The sequence below is a fragment of the Nothobranchius furzeri genome, chromosome 7 (assembly GCF_043380555.1).
Source record: "Nothobranchius furzeri strain GRZ-AD chromosome 7, NfurGRZ-RIMD1, whole genome shotgun sequence".
NCBI lineage: Eukaryota > Metazoa > Chordata > Actinopteri > Cyprinodontiformes > Nothobranchiidae > Nothobranchius > Nothobranchius furzeri.
The window spans coordinates 69,314,030-69,330,024 of record NC_091747.1 but is presented as its reverse complement, the minus strand read 5'-3'; the positions used below and the strand labels follow the sequence as shown (position 1 = coordinate 69,330,024).

General features: G+C 43.2%; 1 protein-coding gene across 1 annotated transcript in view; it reads right to left on the bottom strand.

The window, feature by feature from the left end:
* Positions 1-4,848: 4,848 nt before the first annotated feature.
* Positions 4,849-15,995, bottom strand: part of LOC107372828 (zinc finger protein 135-like) — a 17,571-nt gene continuing 6,424 nt past the window's right edge. Inside the window, exon 4 of the mRNA XM_070553650.1 lies at positions 4,849-8,159. Within this exon, the coding sequence (XP_070409751.1) occupies positions 6,373-8,159 (1,787 nt within the window). The 3' untranslated portion in view covers positions 4,849-6,372. The remainder of the gene's footprint in view (positions 8,160-15,995) is intronic.

The window sequence follows — 15,995 nt, the reverse complement described above, 5'->3', positions numbered from 1 at the left end:
ACAGCGCTTGTTCCCGACAAACAAAAACAGAAAGCAAAGAACAACCCAAAAAAAGAACCAGAAACCCAGAAAGACAAGAACCAAAACCAGTGATAACCCTACCATACATCAGAGGCATAACGGAAAAAATAAGAGCAACAATGAAAAAACACAACATAAACACACCAACAAAACCATACACAACAGTTAGAAACAGACTAGTGCACCCAAAAGACAAGATACCAGCTGGACTTAAATGTGAAGTCGTTTACCAAATCCCATGCAAACTCTGCAATAAAACATACATAGGAGAAACCGGACGCCAACTCAACACACGGACAATAGAACACAGAAAGGAGTGCGAGAAAGAGGCAAATCGAAAACACACAAGAGCAGCAAAAGAAGAAGCAGAAAGTACAATAAAGAAGTCAGCCGTAACAGATCACTGCATAAGAGAAAACCATATAATGGACTGGGACAACACACGGATCATAACCACTGAACAACAAAAATACAAATGATGGATCAAGGAAGCAATAGAGATAAGGAGACGTGGATGTGGGACCATGAACAGGGACGACGGAGTTTACACCCTGGACCACGCATGGGACTGCATCGTCGGAGAGGGGAGAGCGGGCAGTAGAGGGCGACAACGTCCTCTGCTGCCCGCGGATAAACGGAGAAGGAAGTGACGCGCCGCCGTCAGCGTCAGCCTGAAGAAGCCGGCAGCCGTCGGCGAAACTGTAGCGTCAATAACAGGTAAACAAAACCGTTTCTGTGTTTTAAAAAAGAACGACAACATGGAAAGGCTGGTTCTGTTCTGGGGACGACGGTGGAACCACTGGAGGAGATAACGCAAAGAAGGATTCTCCAGAGAATCAAGAAAATGATGGACAACCCTGAGCATTCTCTTCACAAGACTGTCCGACAACGGAAGAGTGTCTTCAGTCAGAGGCTTCTTCAGTTTGGCTGCAACACTGACCGCTACTGGAGATCCTTCCTGCCAACAGCCATTGTAATATACAACAACTCTTTGATTACTTGATTATTATTATTATTCTGAGCTACTACAGCAATCAGTTTCCCTCTGGGATTAATAAAGTATTCCTGAATTGAATTGAATGTTAAAATTATTCAAAAATAAAACCATCATAACAACCCTAGACAGATGAAGACACGAGACATTCTGTATAAAAGACAATCATGTCTCCTGTCTAGTGTTGATGATCCAACAGCGGACTGAACCAGAACCGCTCTGAACTCTGTCATTTACCATCTAAACACACACTGTTCATTATTATTCCTATGTAGCTTTTTGTCACACTACTGGCTCTGTCAGGTCTGTGTTTTCAGGATTTATTTTTAGTCTAAAAATTTCCCTTTTTCTGTATTTTTTTATGGTCTTTGTTAGTCTTTTTCTAGTTTTGTCGTTCTTATAAAGCACCTTGTGGGCTTATCTTGAGAGATGCTATATACAAATATTTTTTCTTCTGCCTAGTGGTTTGCAAGCACATTACAGCGGTACTTGGAAACCGTTAATATTTCATTTCCCAGATGATGGCTATCAGTGATTCGACAGCATTTGCTGAACCTTACTTAAAAATAAAAACAAAAACAAAACATTGGACTGTGATCTGTATTGCTTAATTAATTCACAAATGAATAAACCCACAGCTTTTATAAGTGATAATGGCAATAAAAATAAAAAAGCTGAAAAAATACATGAAAAAAATGGTTCACCAGCAGTGCTAAGTTGTGTCATCAGAAATAAAGGGAATGTGGTTAATTTTCATGCTGAACGGTCCTTTTTCTTGGTGTGCTATGACTCAATCATGGCAACGTTTAAGTTACAAAAGATAACCGGTTTATTACAATCTAGTACATGTTAATACAAGCATCGGTACACCGGTGGGGAACCATGCAGCCCAAAAGTGGTTCTGTCTTTCCAGCATCTGTCCACTGCTTATACCTCTACAACAGCATCCCTAAAAACTCTGGTACAGGAACATTCCTAAGCCTGCTTAGAATAGCAAAATGCTATTGTAGGAGAATGGAGTCTCCACAGAGCCGCCTTGTAATTTATGACTTCTTGACAACAGTCCCAGCTGTCTCTCCACAGCCTTTAAGGTGGGATTTCTTCTTAGGGGCTCCAAATGAATAAAGATAGGACATTCTTTTTAAGCTGCAGTTATTACAACATTGTATGTTATTATTTTATATACAGATAAATTGTTTAAAACAGACACCACCAGTATCTAACAGCTCTGAATTGCAGTGAAGAAGAAGAAAATATCATTTCTATAGCGCCTCTCATGATAAAAATCACGAGGCACTTCACAAAAACAAAAAAATGTAAAAATATACAAAAAGATTTAGAAAATAATTAAAAATATATTTAAAATAAACAAAAGTAGGCAATTGTGATTGAAAAAAATGTTAAGAAAGAGAGAAAGTGAACAGGAAAGAGGGAAATCAGTGGATCCTGAGGAAGGTGGAATAGGTGGGGAGAGCAGAATAAAGAGAGAGAGGTGAAGAAGGTCATACAAAAGCCAGCTTGAACAAGTGAGTCTTCAGCTGCTTTTTAAAGGAGACCACTGAGTCGACTGATCTCAGGCTCAGGGGGAGAGAGTTCCAGAGTCTGGGGGCCACAGCAGCAGATGATCTGTCACCTTTGACCTTTAGCCTGGTGCTGCACAACCTGTAGGCTTTGATCACTGGACCTCAGGGACCTGCTGGGGGTGTAGGGACTAAGAAGATCACCAATGTAAGATGGTGCTTGTCCATGTAAGGCCCTATAGACCAGAACCAGGATCTTGAAATGAACCCTGAAGTTGACTGGCAGCCAGTGAAGCTGGAGGAGAAGCGGGGTGATGTGGGTGTGTTCGGAGGACTTGGTCAGAAGCCGAGCACAGGCGTTCTGAACCACCTGTAGACGGTCCAGGGAGGTTCTGCTCAGACACGTGAAAAGAGAGTTCCAGTAGTCTAAGCGTGAGGAGATGAAGGTGTGGAGAACTGTCTCAAGTTCAGAGCGGGACAGAATGGGACTCAACTTAGCAACGTTCCTGAGATGGAAGAAGGAAGAGCCAACAAGAGAACTGACATGAGAATCCAGGGTGAGAGCTGGGTCAAAGGTCACACCAAGATTCCTGACAGAAGGTTTAGTGTGAGAAGCAAGCTGACCAAGAGAGTCTCGGACTTTGGGAACCAGCTTGTCTGGGGCACAGATGAGGATCTCAGTCTTATCTTCATTCAGCTGAAGAAAGCTCCCAGCATCCATGTTTTGATAGTCTAAGCAGGTGTGTAACAGCTGCAGCTTAGACATCTCATGGGGCTTAAAGGAGATGTACAGTTGGATGTCATCTGCATAAAGATGGTAGGAGATTCCTTTGAAGGAGCTCAGGATGTGCTGAAGAGGAAGCAGATAGAGGAGGAAGAGCAGAGCCCCCAGCACAGAACCTTGTGGGACACCATGGGTAAGGGAGGTGGTGGAGGACCTAAACTTGGAGACGGCCACAGAAAAGGAGCGCTCAGAGAGATAAGAGGAGAACCACTCCAGAGCAGAGCCTGATAGGCCTACCCAGTCTCTGAGCCTCTCCAGTAGCAGGTGATGGTCAACAGTGTCAAAGGCTGCAGTCAGGTCCAGCAGGACCAGAACAGAACAGTCCCCTGCATCACTGTGAGTCAGAAGGTCATTAGAGACCCTAAGAAGAGCTGTTTCAGTAGAATGAGCTCTACGAAAACCTGACTGGAAGCTATCGTAGATGTTATGTTCATCAAGAGCAGCTGTGAGTTGTTTAGCCACAACCTTTTCCAAGATCTTGGAGATGAACGGAAGTTTAGAGATGGGTCTGAAGCTGCTATGGAGAGAGAGGTCGAGACTCGGTTTTTTAAGAAGCGGGTGGATTACAGCGTTCTTAAAGTAAGCAGGGACCTGACCAGAGACCAGAGAAGCATTAATTATAGAGAGCATGCTGGGACCGATGGACTGAAAAGCACTTTTAAACAAGGATGAGGGTAAGATGTGGAGGGGGCATGCAGAGGTCTTCATAGAGTTAACTAGTTTGGTTAACTCAGGCAAAGAAACAGGAGCAAAGCTATCTAGGATGATGGGCCTGGTTGGAGTCGGGAGAGGCAGCGATAAGGCTGAAGGAGAGATGCTAGATCTAACCTTATTGACTTTGTCCACAAAGAAAGACAGAAAGTTCTCACAGTCTGTAACAGAGTGGATGGAGGCTGTAGGAGAGGCAGCAGAGACGATGCTGCTGATGATGTTAAACAGCACCTTGGGGTTCCCTTTGCTCTGGGACACCAGGTTGGAGAAATAGGAAACCCTGGCGTCTCTGACTGCAGAATTAAAGGATGTCAGAAGATCCTTTAGGTGCAGCAGATGGACGTGGAGATGGGCTTTCTTCCACAAACGCTCAACTTTTCTGCATTGGCACTTCAGGCTGCGAAGGCTGTCATTAAACCAGGGAGTAGGGTTCACTGCAGGAACTGATCTGGTTCTGACAGGACAGATGTTGTCCAGAATGGAGAGGCAGTGCTCGTTAAACTGAGAAGTTAAGGAATCTGGGTCGTTATCAGAAGAACAGGGTGGATCAAAAGCAGCAGAAAAATTGCTAGCTGTGCTCTCATTAAGAAAACGAGAACTAACCAGATGGCGAGCAGGTGGTGGGGGCGCAGAAACTGACAAGTTAAAGAAGATGCAATGGTGATCTGAAATATAAATGTCCTCATGACAAACACTGTCAGCATTTAGACTCGGGTAAAAACAAGGTCCAGAGTGTGCCCCCTGGTGTGTGTGGGGCCAGAAACATGCTGGGTAAAGCCGATGGTGTCCATAAGGCTGGAGAAATTCATGGCAAAGTGATCAGAGGGATCATCAACGTGGATGTTAAAGTCACCAACAATCACCAGTCTGGACAGCTTCACAGTGGAGGATAGAAAGTCACTAAACTCCTGAAGGAAAGAACTGATTGGACCAGGTGGACGATAGACCACAGCACAGTAGAACGGGTCCTTACGCCCAACTTTAATCAGCTGCAGTTCAAAGATAGCAAAGTGACCAGAGGTTGGAGAGCTATATGGAAGATGGTCTCTGAAAACAACAGCTAGGCCTCCACCACGACCAGAACCCCGGGGCTGGCTAAGAAAAGAATAACCACTCGGGCAGAGTTCAATCAGAGCAGAATAATCAGATGCTTGCTGCTAAACTTCAGTCAGAAACAGAAAATCCAGGTTTTTAGAGAGAATTAGATCATTGAGCAGGAAGGACTTATTGTTAACAGAGCGGGTATTTAATAGAGCCATGCTGAGTGAGATGGAGGAATCAGAAACTACAGAAACAGCTGGAGTTAGTGGACGTAAATTAGCAGGGTTAGATCCACGGTGTTTATAAAAACCACTTATGGAGGGAACCGCAGGAGAAACCAGAGGAATGAGGATAAACCGACCTTAAAAAACTTGGACGGATGAACCGCGCCGCAACGCGGCATGGCGGGAATGCGGAAGTGGCGCTCAAGTCACCAAACAAAGGAAGAGAAGCTAGAAGATCACGCCGATGTTTACTAGATAAACCACGCTTTAAGAGAAGTCTTATTCTCACCTGGATTCCTGCTCGTTTACCTCTTTTCCTCTGACGTTTTCCCGAGACCGGACAAACACGCTGGAGGCGCGCAGGTCGGGACCCTCGTTTGGCTCCAGGCCAGTGCGCCACTCAGATAAACAAACAGGGAGGTACGTCCCCGGTGCATCTTGGGCGATCGTGAACGAACGGAAGGACAAAAGATTCTGGCGATCATAGGAGATGGTAGCAGGGACACTACTGAAGAGGATCGCAGACAGGAGCAAGGTGGAAAAGAGGAGGTTAGTGGAGAAAAGTTTGAAAAAGTGGCCAGTGACTGCGGCTAAGGCAAGCACAGGCACCATCTTGTTGCCGACAGTGGGTTATGTACTACAACCATCATGGGCTCGTTGTCTTGTCTGTTTCTTAAATACAGGAGGGTATAACAGTTTTTTCTTGATCTTTAAGTAATGTTTTTTTGTATTCAGAATTCATGAATGAACATCTCAAATGTTTGGTTAAGATCTGAGTTTAAAAAACAAAGGAGATTTGAAAAAGAAAATCAAAAGAAGAGGTGGCTCAAGGGCCGAGTACGGACTTGATCAACGACAGTAGAGCAGAGGTACAAGACTAATATTAAGGTTGTAAAAAAACTAAATAGTAATTTTGGAAGTACAGTTAAATAAATCCCTCGAGTCTTGTGTGGATGCTCGTATGTCTCTTTAAATGTGTCTTTCGGCTAAATCTTTGTCCACAGAGCTTACAGGCAAAAGGTTTCTCTTCTGTGTGGACTTTCAAGTGTGTGTTTAAACTATTTTTGGGCTAAATCTTTATCTATAGAGCTCACAGGCAAAAGGCTTCTCTCCTGTGTGGATTTTCATGTGGTCGTTTAAATGATCTTTACGGCTAAATCTTTGACCACAGAGCTCACAGGCAAAAGGTTTCTCTCCTGTGTGGACTCTCATGTGTTTGTTTAAATTATTTTTATGGCTAAATCTTTGACCACAGAGCTCACAGGCAAAAGGCTTCTCTCCTGTGTGGACTTTCATGTGATCATTTAAATTTGCCTTTTGGGTACATCTGTATCCACAGAGCTCACAGGCAAAAGGTTTCTCTCTTGTATGGACTCTCATGTGGTCGTTTAAACTATGTTTTCGGCTAAATCTTTGTCCACAGAGCTCACAGGCAAAAGGTTTCTCTCCTGTGTGGACTCTCATGTGTTTGTTTAAATTATTTTTATGGCTGCATCTTTGTCCACAGAGCTCACAGGCAAAAGGTTTCTCTCCTGTGTGGACTTTCATGTGGTCGTTTAAATGATCTTTACGCCTAAATCTTTGACCACAGAGCTCACAGGCAAAAGGTTTCTCCCCTGTGTGGACTTTCATATGGACATTTAAACTATTTTTATGGCTAAATCTTTGACCACAAAGCTCACAAGCAAAAGGCTTCTCTCCTGTGTGGACTTTCATGTGATCGTTTAAATTATTTTTATGGCTAAATCTTTGTCCACAGAGCTCACAGGCAAAAGGTTTCTCTCCTGTGTGGACTTTCATGTGATCGTTTAAATTTGCCTTTTGGGTACATCTGTATCCACAGAGCTCACAGGCAAAAGGTTTGTCTCCTGTGTGGACTCTCATGTGTTTGTTTAAATTATTTTTATGGCTAAATCTTTTTCCACAGAGCTCACAGGCAAAAGGTTTCTCTCCTGTGTGGACTTTCATGTGGCCGTTTAAATGATCTTTACGGTTAAATCTTTGACCACAGAGCTCACAGGCAAAAGGTTTCTCTCCTGTGTGGACTCTCATGTGGACGTTTAAACTATTTTTGTGGCTAAATCTTTGACCACAGAGCTCACAAGCAAAAGGCTTCTCTCCTGTGTGGACTTTCATGTGATTGTTTAAATTTGCCTTTTGGGTACATCTGTATCCACAGAGCTCACAGGCAAAAGGCTTATCTCCTGTGTGGACTCTTATGTGTGTGTTTAAACTTTTTTTATGGCCAAATCTTTGTCCACAGAGGTCACACGCAATAGGCTTCTGCCCGGTGTGGCCTTTCATATGATGGGTTAAACTGGGCTTTTGGCTAAATCTTTTCCCACAGGCATCACAACTAAATGATTTCGGTTGTTTCTGGACTTTTCTGCATGAGCCTCCATGTTGCTTCTCTTTCACACATTTTGTAGTAACCGAACACTCTGAAGACTTTACTGCTGATTGACTTGTCACTCTCACATGTTTCTGAAGAGACCACTTGTGGAGGAACTGTATACCACACACAGGGCAGCTAAATGATTTGTTGACTGTCTTAATATCTGACTCCGAAGACTTGTTCTCATTACAGCCATGGTCTCTGTTTCCAGTTTCAGGTCCAGAGTATGAACGCTCAGAGTCTAGATTCAAATCATCTTCATCTTCTCCACCAACTTCAATCTCTGAAGAATCTGATGTATTTTCATTAGGGTCCAGATCTAGGTTCTTGCTAGTTTCTGCTCCTCCACCAACTTTTGCTGTCATCAGCCCAGCCAAGCTGCTGGTTGGGACACCTCCGTCTTTCATTTGATGGTTGTGGAAATGTAAGAGCAGAGGTTTCTCATCCATCTCCCCTCTATTCCTTGAATCTGCAGTAAACCAAGCAGAAATATATCAAATAAAAATATTTAGTAAAAAGAGAAGACAAAATACCTAGGGGTGTTTTTGCAATCAGTAATATAAATAACCAATGTTGGTAAACACATTACTATTTATAGTAATGCATTGCTTTTACAAATAACTATGAATCTAATGAGTTGCTTTTAAGTCCAGACATCACTATGTGATTGGTAGAAGGAAAAAAAACGCTATCTGCAAATTCTAATTAACGCCTCTCAGAGCCGGTCAAACCAGCCGTCCGTCGCTGCTACTGTGGAGCCTAGAGATACCCTGACAGCAGCATCGAGTCGGCCCCTCCCTTCCTTTCCCTAACACTGAAAGCGCGCAGCGGCAAAAATGTAAATAAACATATCTGCCGAACCTTTACTCCGTGAGAGTGCTGTAAAGTTTGTATCCTACAACAAAATCACGGCGCGGAGGAAGCTCATTAAAATGCGTCAAAACAGCAAATGTAATACGTGTTATAAGAAGAAACTGTGGGTGGACTGAGGTGAGATTGTAAGGCTCGCTGCAGAAATAAAAACACAGAGCATCAACACTCGTCTGTAACCCATAAAATAATAATGAGCATCATGCTGCTAGATCAGCATCTTGTGATGACAGTTAGTTCTGCTCACTAGGTCAGCTGACTTTAATCCACAAGATGGGACATTTGGCACTAGAATTCCTGATAAAGAGCTAAGAGCAAGGTCATTTAAACATTTGTAGGCCAGAACCAAAATCTTAAATTGAACACAGAACTGAACTGGGATCCAATGCAGAGAAGCAACAACTGGTGTGATATGATCATGTCCACAAGTGCCAGTCAAAAGACAGGCCGCAGCATTTTGAACTAGCTGCAGCCTAGCAATACATCCATGATCAACACCCAAGTAAAGACTATTGCAGTAGTCTAAACAAAATGCATTAAATGCATTAATAAGCTTCTCAAAACGATTCCTCATCAAAAAGGACATATAAAGATTCTTTAGGTGAAAAAAGCGTACTTGAACCACATTATTGACTTGAACATCAAATTTCAGCTAAGAATCAGTCTTAACACCCAAATTAGACACAACATCCTTTGCACCATATGAGACTGAGTAACTACAGGAGCACCACTTGGTGCAAACATAATCAACTCAGTTTTAGACTCATTAATCTGGAGAAAATTACAACCCATCGCTTTAAAACGACTTTCTCGAGAACCTTAGAAAGAAATAGCAGCGTAGAAATAGGTCGATGATATCGAGACATCAAGACCGGGTTTCTTAAGAAGGGGTTTGATTACAGATCTTTTCAGACTCTTTGGAACTTCCCCACACTGCAGACTAGAGTTGACTACATTATGAACCTTATTTGAAATAGCTGGCCAAACGTTCTTAACAATAGAGGATGGAATGATGTCGAGTGCAGAGCTGGATGGTTTCATCCTTCCAACAATTTCATCCAACATATCTGGAGATACAGAGTCAAAAGAATTCTAAGTAGTTGAATCAAAACAGATATCTTCATCAATAAAACTAAATTGCTGGGGAATTTGAGCTTGAATAGTTTCAGCTTTGCCTATAAATTATGTCAGAAACCTCTCAGCAGTAGTCGAAGAGGCTTTAAGTCCACCTGCACACGAAGGATTTAAAATCTCATCCACGGTAGAAAATAGTACTCTTAGGTTATGCTCATTAGAGCTAATAATATCAGATAAAAAAAGTGGATTTTGCTTTTTATACAGCCATTTGATAGGAACACCATGCAGACCTCATGTCTTCAAATGAGGGCTGTGACCTAGATTTCTTCCAGTTCTGCTCACATTTCCTGCATTAGGTGAAGATTCACTGTCATCCTGGACATGATCATCCTGAGCTTTACTATAAAAAACTGCTGGAAATTTCTAGTTATCTTGAAGACGTTCTACTTCTCATCCTAGAGGCTTCTTCACATTGGTTGTGAGTAGAAGGCTGTGAGTTAAGGTCAGAAATAAACACACACAAATGGTCTTTCTTAATTTTCTCTTTTGAAAATGTTTTAGTCTACATAAAGGTGATGTTATTGTTCATACTGTAGAATTAAAGTCCAAGTAGGACCTGTGGTTAGTTGGCTCATTTGAAAAATGTAATGTTTTTGACCTTGAAAGAATCAGGAATTGTTAGGAACGGGAATTGAAACAGGGGAATCGTTCAAATTCAAATGATGCCCAACCCAACTTTTTGTCTGAAGTGATTAACGTAACTGCAGTAAACATTGACAGATAAAAATAGATTGTGACCAAATTTTTTTAGACCCTGCTGGGGCCACTCAGCGACGCACCCATTGACAACCCAACTCTGGTAATTGGCAGCTCCATAGTCAGAAATGTGGCATTAGAGACTCCAGCAACCATAGTCAAATGTTTACCTGGGGCCAGAGCGGGCGTCATTAAATCCTACCTGAAACTGCTGGCTAAGGATATGCGTAAATACATCAACCCCAAAATTTATTTATGATTTATTATCATTAGTCCACATTAGGGCTGAAAAGATTCCTCGAGTACCTCGAATAATTCGAGTACAAAAAATCCTCGAGTCAAATTCTCTGCCTCGAAGCTTCGTTTAATTCATGTTTAATTAATTCATGGCTTTGCAATCGCCCGGGGTCATGTTTCACCCGGACCGAAATAAGTGACGCACATACACACTGCACTGAATGCACACGCGAGTAGTGAACGCAACTTAACTTTCTCTTAAGCCATGGCGGACAATGTGGACCCCGGTGGAGTGCGAAAAAGACAGAAAATGTCAAAGGTGTGAGACCATTTTTCACGTCGTTAGGCGGAAAACGTAGTCCAGTGTAAATACTGTAAAACGGATGTAGCCTACCACAACACCACATCCTCCATGCTGCAACCTGACCAGGAAACATCCACATGTAAATGTCACTTCTGCAAGCGGACTCGGAGCTTCTACAAGATAATGCATTTAGCCTGTATTTTTATATATTCTGCAGACACTGTGCGACTTTTTTGTTTGTAGCACTCAGTTTCAGCTCACACCGTATGTCTGGTAGCAACACGTCGGACTTTTTACTGTGTTGTTATTGATGTCCGTTGTCCCTCAGGATTGCTGCAGGAGGACACAGGTATTTATGAGTGGGGGAGGAAAATGAAAGAAAGTAAATAAATGTTGTGTGATCAGTATAATTTGACATAACCACGGCAAACACGCTTTCGACAATCCTTGTTAGTGAGACAAAAAAAAGTGTAGAAATTAAAACTAACGTGTGTTAATAGGGAAATAGCTGGCGAGCCATGTTTGCGCATGCGCCGTGAGCGGTTCTGGTGCTGTTTGGGCCGCAGCCGCTCGCATTTGTTTACTGTGAGGTAAAGTTGAAGTGCCGAAGTTTTGAAAATTAATTTTGAATAAAACTTGAATAACTGGCAACTGCTTTCTCATTTCAAGAGGTCTTTCATATTTTATAACATGCTATTTGATACAATGGCTTAAAAACGCAAAAGAGTAATTTATTAGAGTACTCGATTACAAAAATATTCGATAGCTGCAGCCCTAATTATCATTAACATTATTATTATTACATGACAACGTAACCTGTACCCACCTCGGCTGAAGACCCCCTGGACGCAACTACGACAGGACACAGCGAAGAAGAGACGCTGGAAAAGGAGAACTACTTCAATCACCTGCACCCAATCCCCAACCTGGTTTCATGGTCAACGGATCAGAAGGACTTTTTGGGGACAGGATCAGCTCCCTGACAGGTGGACAACCACCTCAACACGCCATGGATGGACCTAGACGTCTCCCTATTGAGAAGTTGAACTGTGCGCTTTCACGTCCCAAACTCCATTCTTGCATTCAAGACTTGGACTTCAAGAAACTCATCAACTTAAGACTGAAACCATCCTGATCAACGGATGAGAACTCGAACCGTTCCAGCCTATTCTTCAACCGGGATTCTCAGTCCACGGACAAGCCCTTTGTTGGAAAACACCTGGGGCCTCATTCATCAAGCTTGCTTACGCACAAAACGGGGTCGGAAAACTGCGTAAGCAACTTTCCACGCAAACTTTGGGATCTATGAAAGAAAACTTAGTAGAAAAATGTGCGCAGCTTTAAGTTGACTAAGGACCTGGCTTACGCACATGTTGGACATGGAGAGCACCTGCAGTGCTGCTGCTGAGAAGATAAAATTATGAAATCTTGCAGCATTATCACTTGTACTGCTTCGTTTTCACACAGAACAAGACCCCCCACATGCACGCATACACACACATCCGCGCACACTCACACACACGTTCGCGCGCACATACACACACAGCCTGAAGCGCATAATACAGAATGCAGAATATCAGCAGGGGGACAGATTGAGACAAAATGTCATGCGTCTGTGACAGTGAGTGTCCTGTCGCTGTGACCCGATTGATCATGTGCCCTGGCTACTTGGCTAAGAGAGATTTCCGTTTGGCTGACTGGTTAGCACATGTGACTTTTACCCGGGAGTCTGGGGATTGAATCCCGATTGGACCATTTTTTTTATATATGCCACAGATCTCTCTGAAGAACTCACAGTATTGACGGCTTCAGCAACGCTGTGCCACTCCGTGGCTTTTCTCTTATTTGTTTTGCAAAAGCACTTCCTTTCATTTCTCCACCTCACCCACAGGTACCTCAATTTCTGCTTGTGAAATAGCGCTTCCTTGATCTGCCTTGATCTACGGTCGCCATGTCATTGGTGGAGTGCTGCAACAGCCGGCTTATGTATATGCATGAGATCCCCAATGCACTTTGCATTGACTATTTACGGCAGTAAGTGGGCGTGGTGAGGGCGGGATGTGACTAAAGCCGGGCGTACACTGTGCGACTTTTTCACTTTTTTGAGCCGATTTTCCACTCGTGCGAGAATCCACGACATCGGGGCAAATTTTGCGCCGAGCGGTCGTGTAGTGTACGGGGGTTACGAGAGGCGATTAACACCACGTGACCAGCTGCCGATCAGCAGTCGTGAGGTCTCACGGACTTCTGGCGTGTTTAATATTTCGCTCGTCCCTCGTGAGGGTATCGCACTGTTGAAGCGGCGCTGCGAGCAGCTGCGACCCAAAAAGTATCGGAACTGCTCACGGCGCATGCGCAATCCTGCATCAACACCGCTCGCTCGCTATTTCCCTAATAACACACGCTGATCGTTTTTGTTTCTACACGTTTTTTACTCACAAAGATCGTCAAGAAAGCGTGTTTGTCATGTTCATGTCAAATTAAACTGATCACTAAACACAGATTTACTTTCTTTATTTCGTTTTCCTCATCCAACCCCCATAAATCCCTGTGTGTCCTCCTGCAGCACTCCCGAAGGACAACAGGCAAAACAAGACAAAAAAGTCTGACGTGTTGAGTAAAAACTGCTATTTTTAGCATATTTTTTGGGTCCGACGTGTTGCTACCAGACGTACAGTGTGAGCAGTCAGGTCGCATCCGAGAACTGGGTCGTACAGTGTGAGCACATGACTCGTGAGATCTGCTCTGCGAGGAAGTCGTACAGTTTGAGCTGAAGCTGAACGCTGCGAGTGAAAAAGTCGCACAGTGTACGCCCGGCTTAAAATGCAGCTGAGAACCTTTCTCATTAGTCTCCAATTTATGAAGTGGAGATTGTGTGCAGCTGTGCGTACTCCATGTTTGAGAGGTCACAAATCTACTTCGCATAAGTACATTTTTTTGCTGAGCTAAAGTACGGTTTTAGTAAGGATTCTACACAATGTTTGATAAATGAGACCCCAGGTTTGCCTCAGCTTCTGCCATAGTTAGAGCTGCATATAGTGATACTACCTGTTCCTCATTCACAGAAACAGTCGTGTGCGACCTGTAGCTTTAAATTCATCTGATGTTTCAATAAACTCTACTGATGTTTTCTGTATATTATATGGTTTTGCTAATCCTTCCCAATCTCTTTACAGGAACTGCTATACATTGTAGAATTGATGCATCACAGTAAATTCATTTCAAGACGTGTGAAATAGCTCTTCTTTAAGCCGGGCGTACACTGTGCGACTTTTTCACTCGCAGCGTTCAGCTTCAGCTCAAACTGTACGACTTCCTCGCAGAGCAGATCTCACGAGTCGTGTGCTCACACTGTACGTCTGGTAGCAACACGTCGGCCCTAAAAATATGCTAAAAATAGCAGTTTTTACTCAACACGTCAGACTTTTTTGTCTTGCCTGTTGTCCTTCGGGAGTGCTGCAGGAGGACACACAGGGATTTATGGGGGTTGATGAGGAAAACGAAATAAAGAAAGTAAATCTGTGTTTTGTGATCAGTTTAATTTGACACGAACACGACAAACACGCTTTCTTGACAATCTTTGTGAGTAAAAAAAACGTGTAGAAACAAAAACAAACAGCGTGTGTTATTAGGGAAATAGCGAGCGAGCGGCGTTGATGCAGGATTGCGCATGCGCCGTGAGCAGTTCTGATACTTTTTGTGTCGCAGCTGCTCGCAGCGCCGCTTCAACAGTGCGATACCCTCACGAGGGACGAGCGAAATATCAAACACGCCAGAAGTCCGTGTGACCTCCCGACTTCTGATCGGCAGCTGGTCACGTGGTGTTAATCGCCTCTCGTAACCCCCTGTACACTACACGACCGCTTGACGCAAAACTCGCCCCGATCTCGTGGATTCTCGCACGACTGGAAAATCGGCTCAAAAAAATGAAAAAGTCACACAGTGTACGCCCGGCTTTAGTTTATGATGGTGTTGATTTAACTGATTTCCATTATCTCACTTGTATCTGTAAACTGCGGTTTGATGTTATTGTCAGTTGTGTTTGCCTTATCGTGTTTTATTATTTTATTTGTTCTTTACTTTATTATTTAACTTTATTTGTTCTTTGTGTTGTTGTTTTCTTTTTGTTTGGTTATCCTATTCGGATAAACAGGAGGGATTATGTTATGGAAATGTTATGTTTATTATTAACTGAATATATTATTCTATGCCTGAAAGAAAGCATTCCCACACACACACACACACACACACACGCACACGCACACGCACACACACGCACACACACACACGCACACGCACACGCACACGCACACGCACACGCACACACACACACACACACACACACAGGGGCAGTTGCCTTGAGTTTCTGCCTGATTGCAGTTTGGTGACTTGTCTGCTGATTGTCTCTCCTCTCTCTCCAGCTGCAGGTATTGGGTTATTGATAGGGATGCACCGATCAGGTTTTTTGCTGATCACCGATACCGATATCAAAGAATGCTGATCACCGATACCGATCACGTGGATTGGCCAGAGATTTTCTACAACATTATAATGAGTGCTACAAACTACATAATCTGGGAATAAAGGAAATGTAACCTAATCTAAAATGGGCTGATCGGTCTGCTTTGATCCATTTTGAAAACTCCGATCAAAACCGATAGGGGCGCTATCGGCCGATTGGGATCAAATGCCGCTCCATCAGTGCATCCCTAGTTATTGATAAAATTCCTAACAGTCATGTAATCATTAGTTTAGAAATATACAATTAAACTAATTTTTATAAACTACATTCTTGAATCTGTCTGAATTAATAAGAAGTGTGTGTTCCTAAGGTCGTATTAAATCAAACATTCAAAGACCAATAAGATTGATCATTTATAATTAGATGGAATATCACATCTTATTGATCGTTCAGTAAACGTAACCACTTCCATCACGTTACACCATCAGCATGGCTCTACACTTCATCCTGCAGCATCTGGACTCCCTGGGTACCTACACCAGGATCCTGCCAGAAGCAGAAACAGCTGGAGTTAGCAGGTCAGATCCACGGTGTGTCAA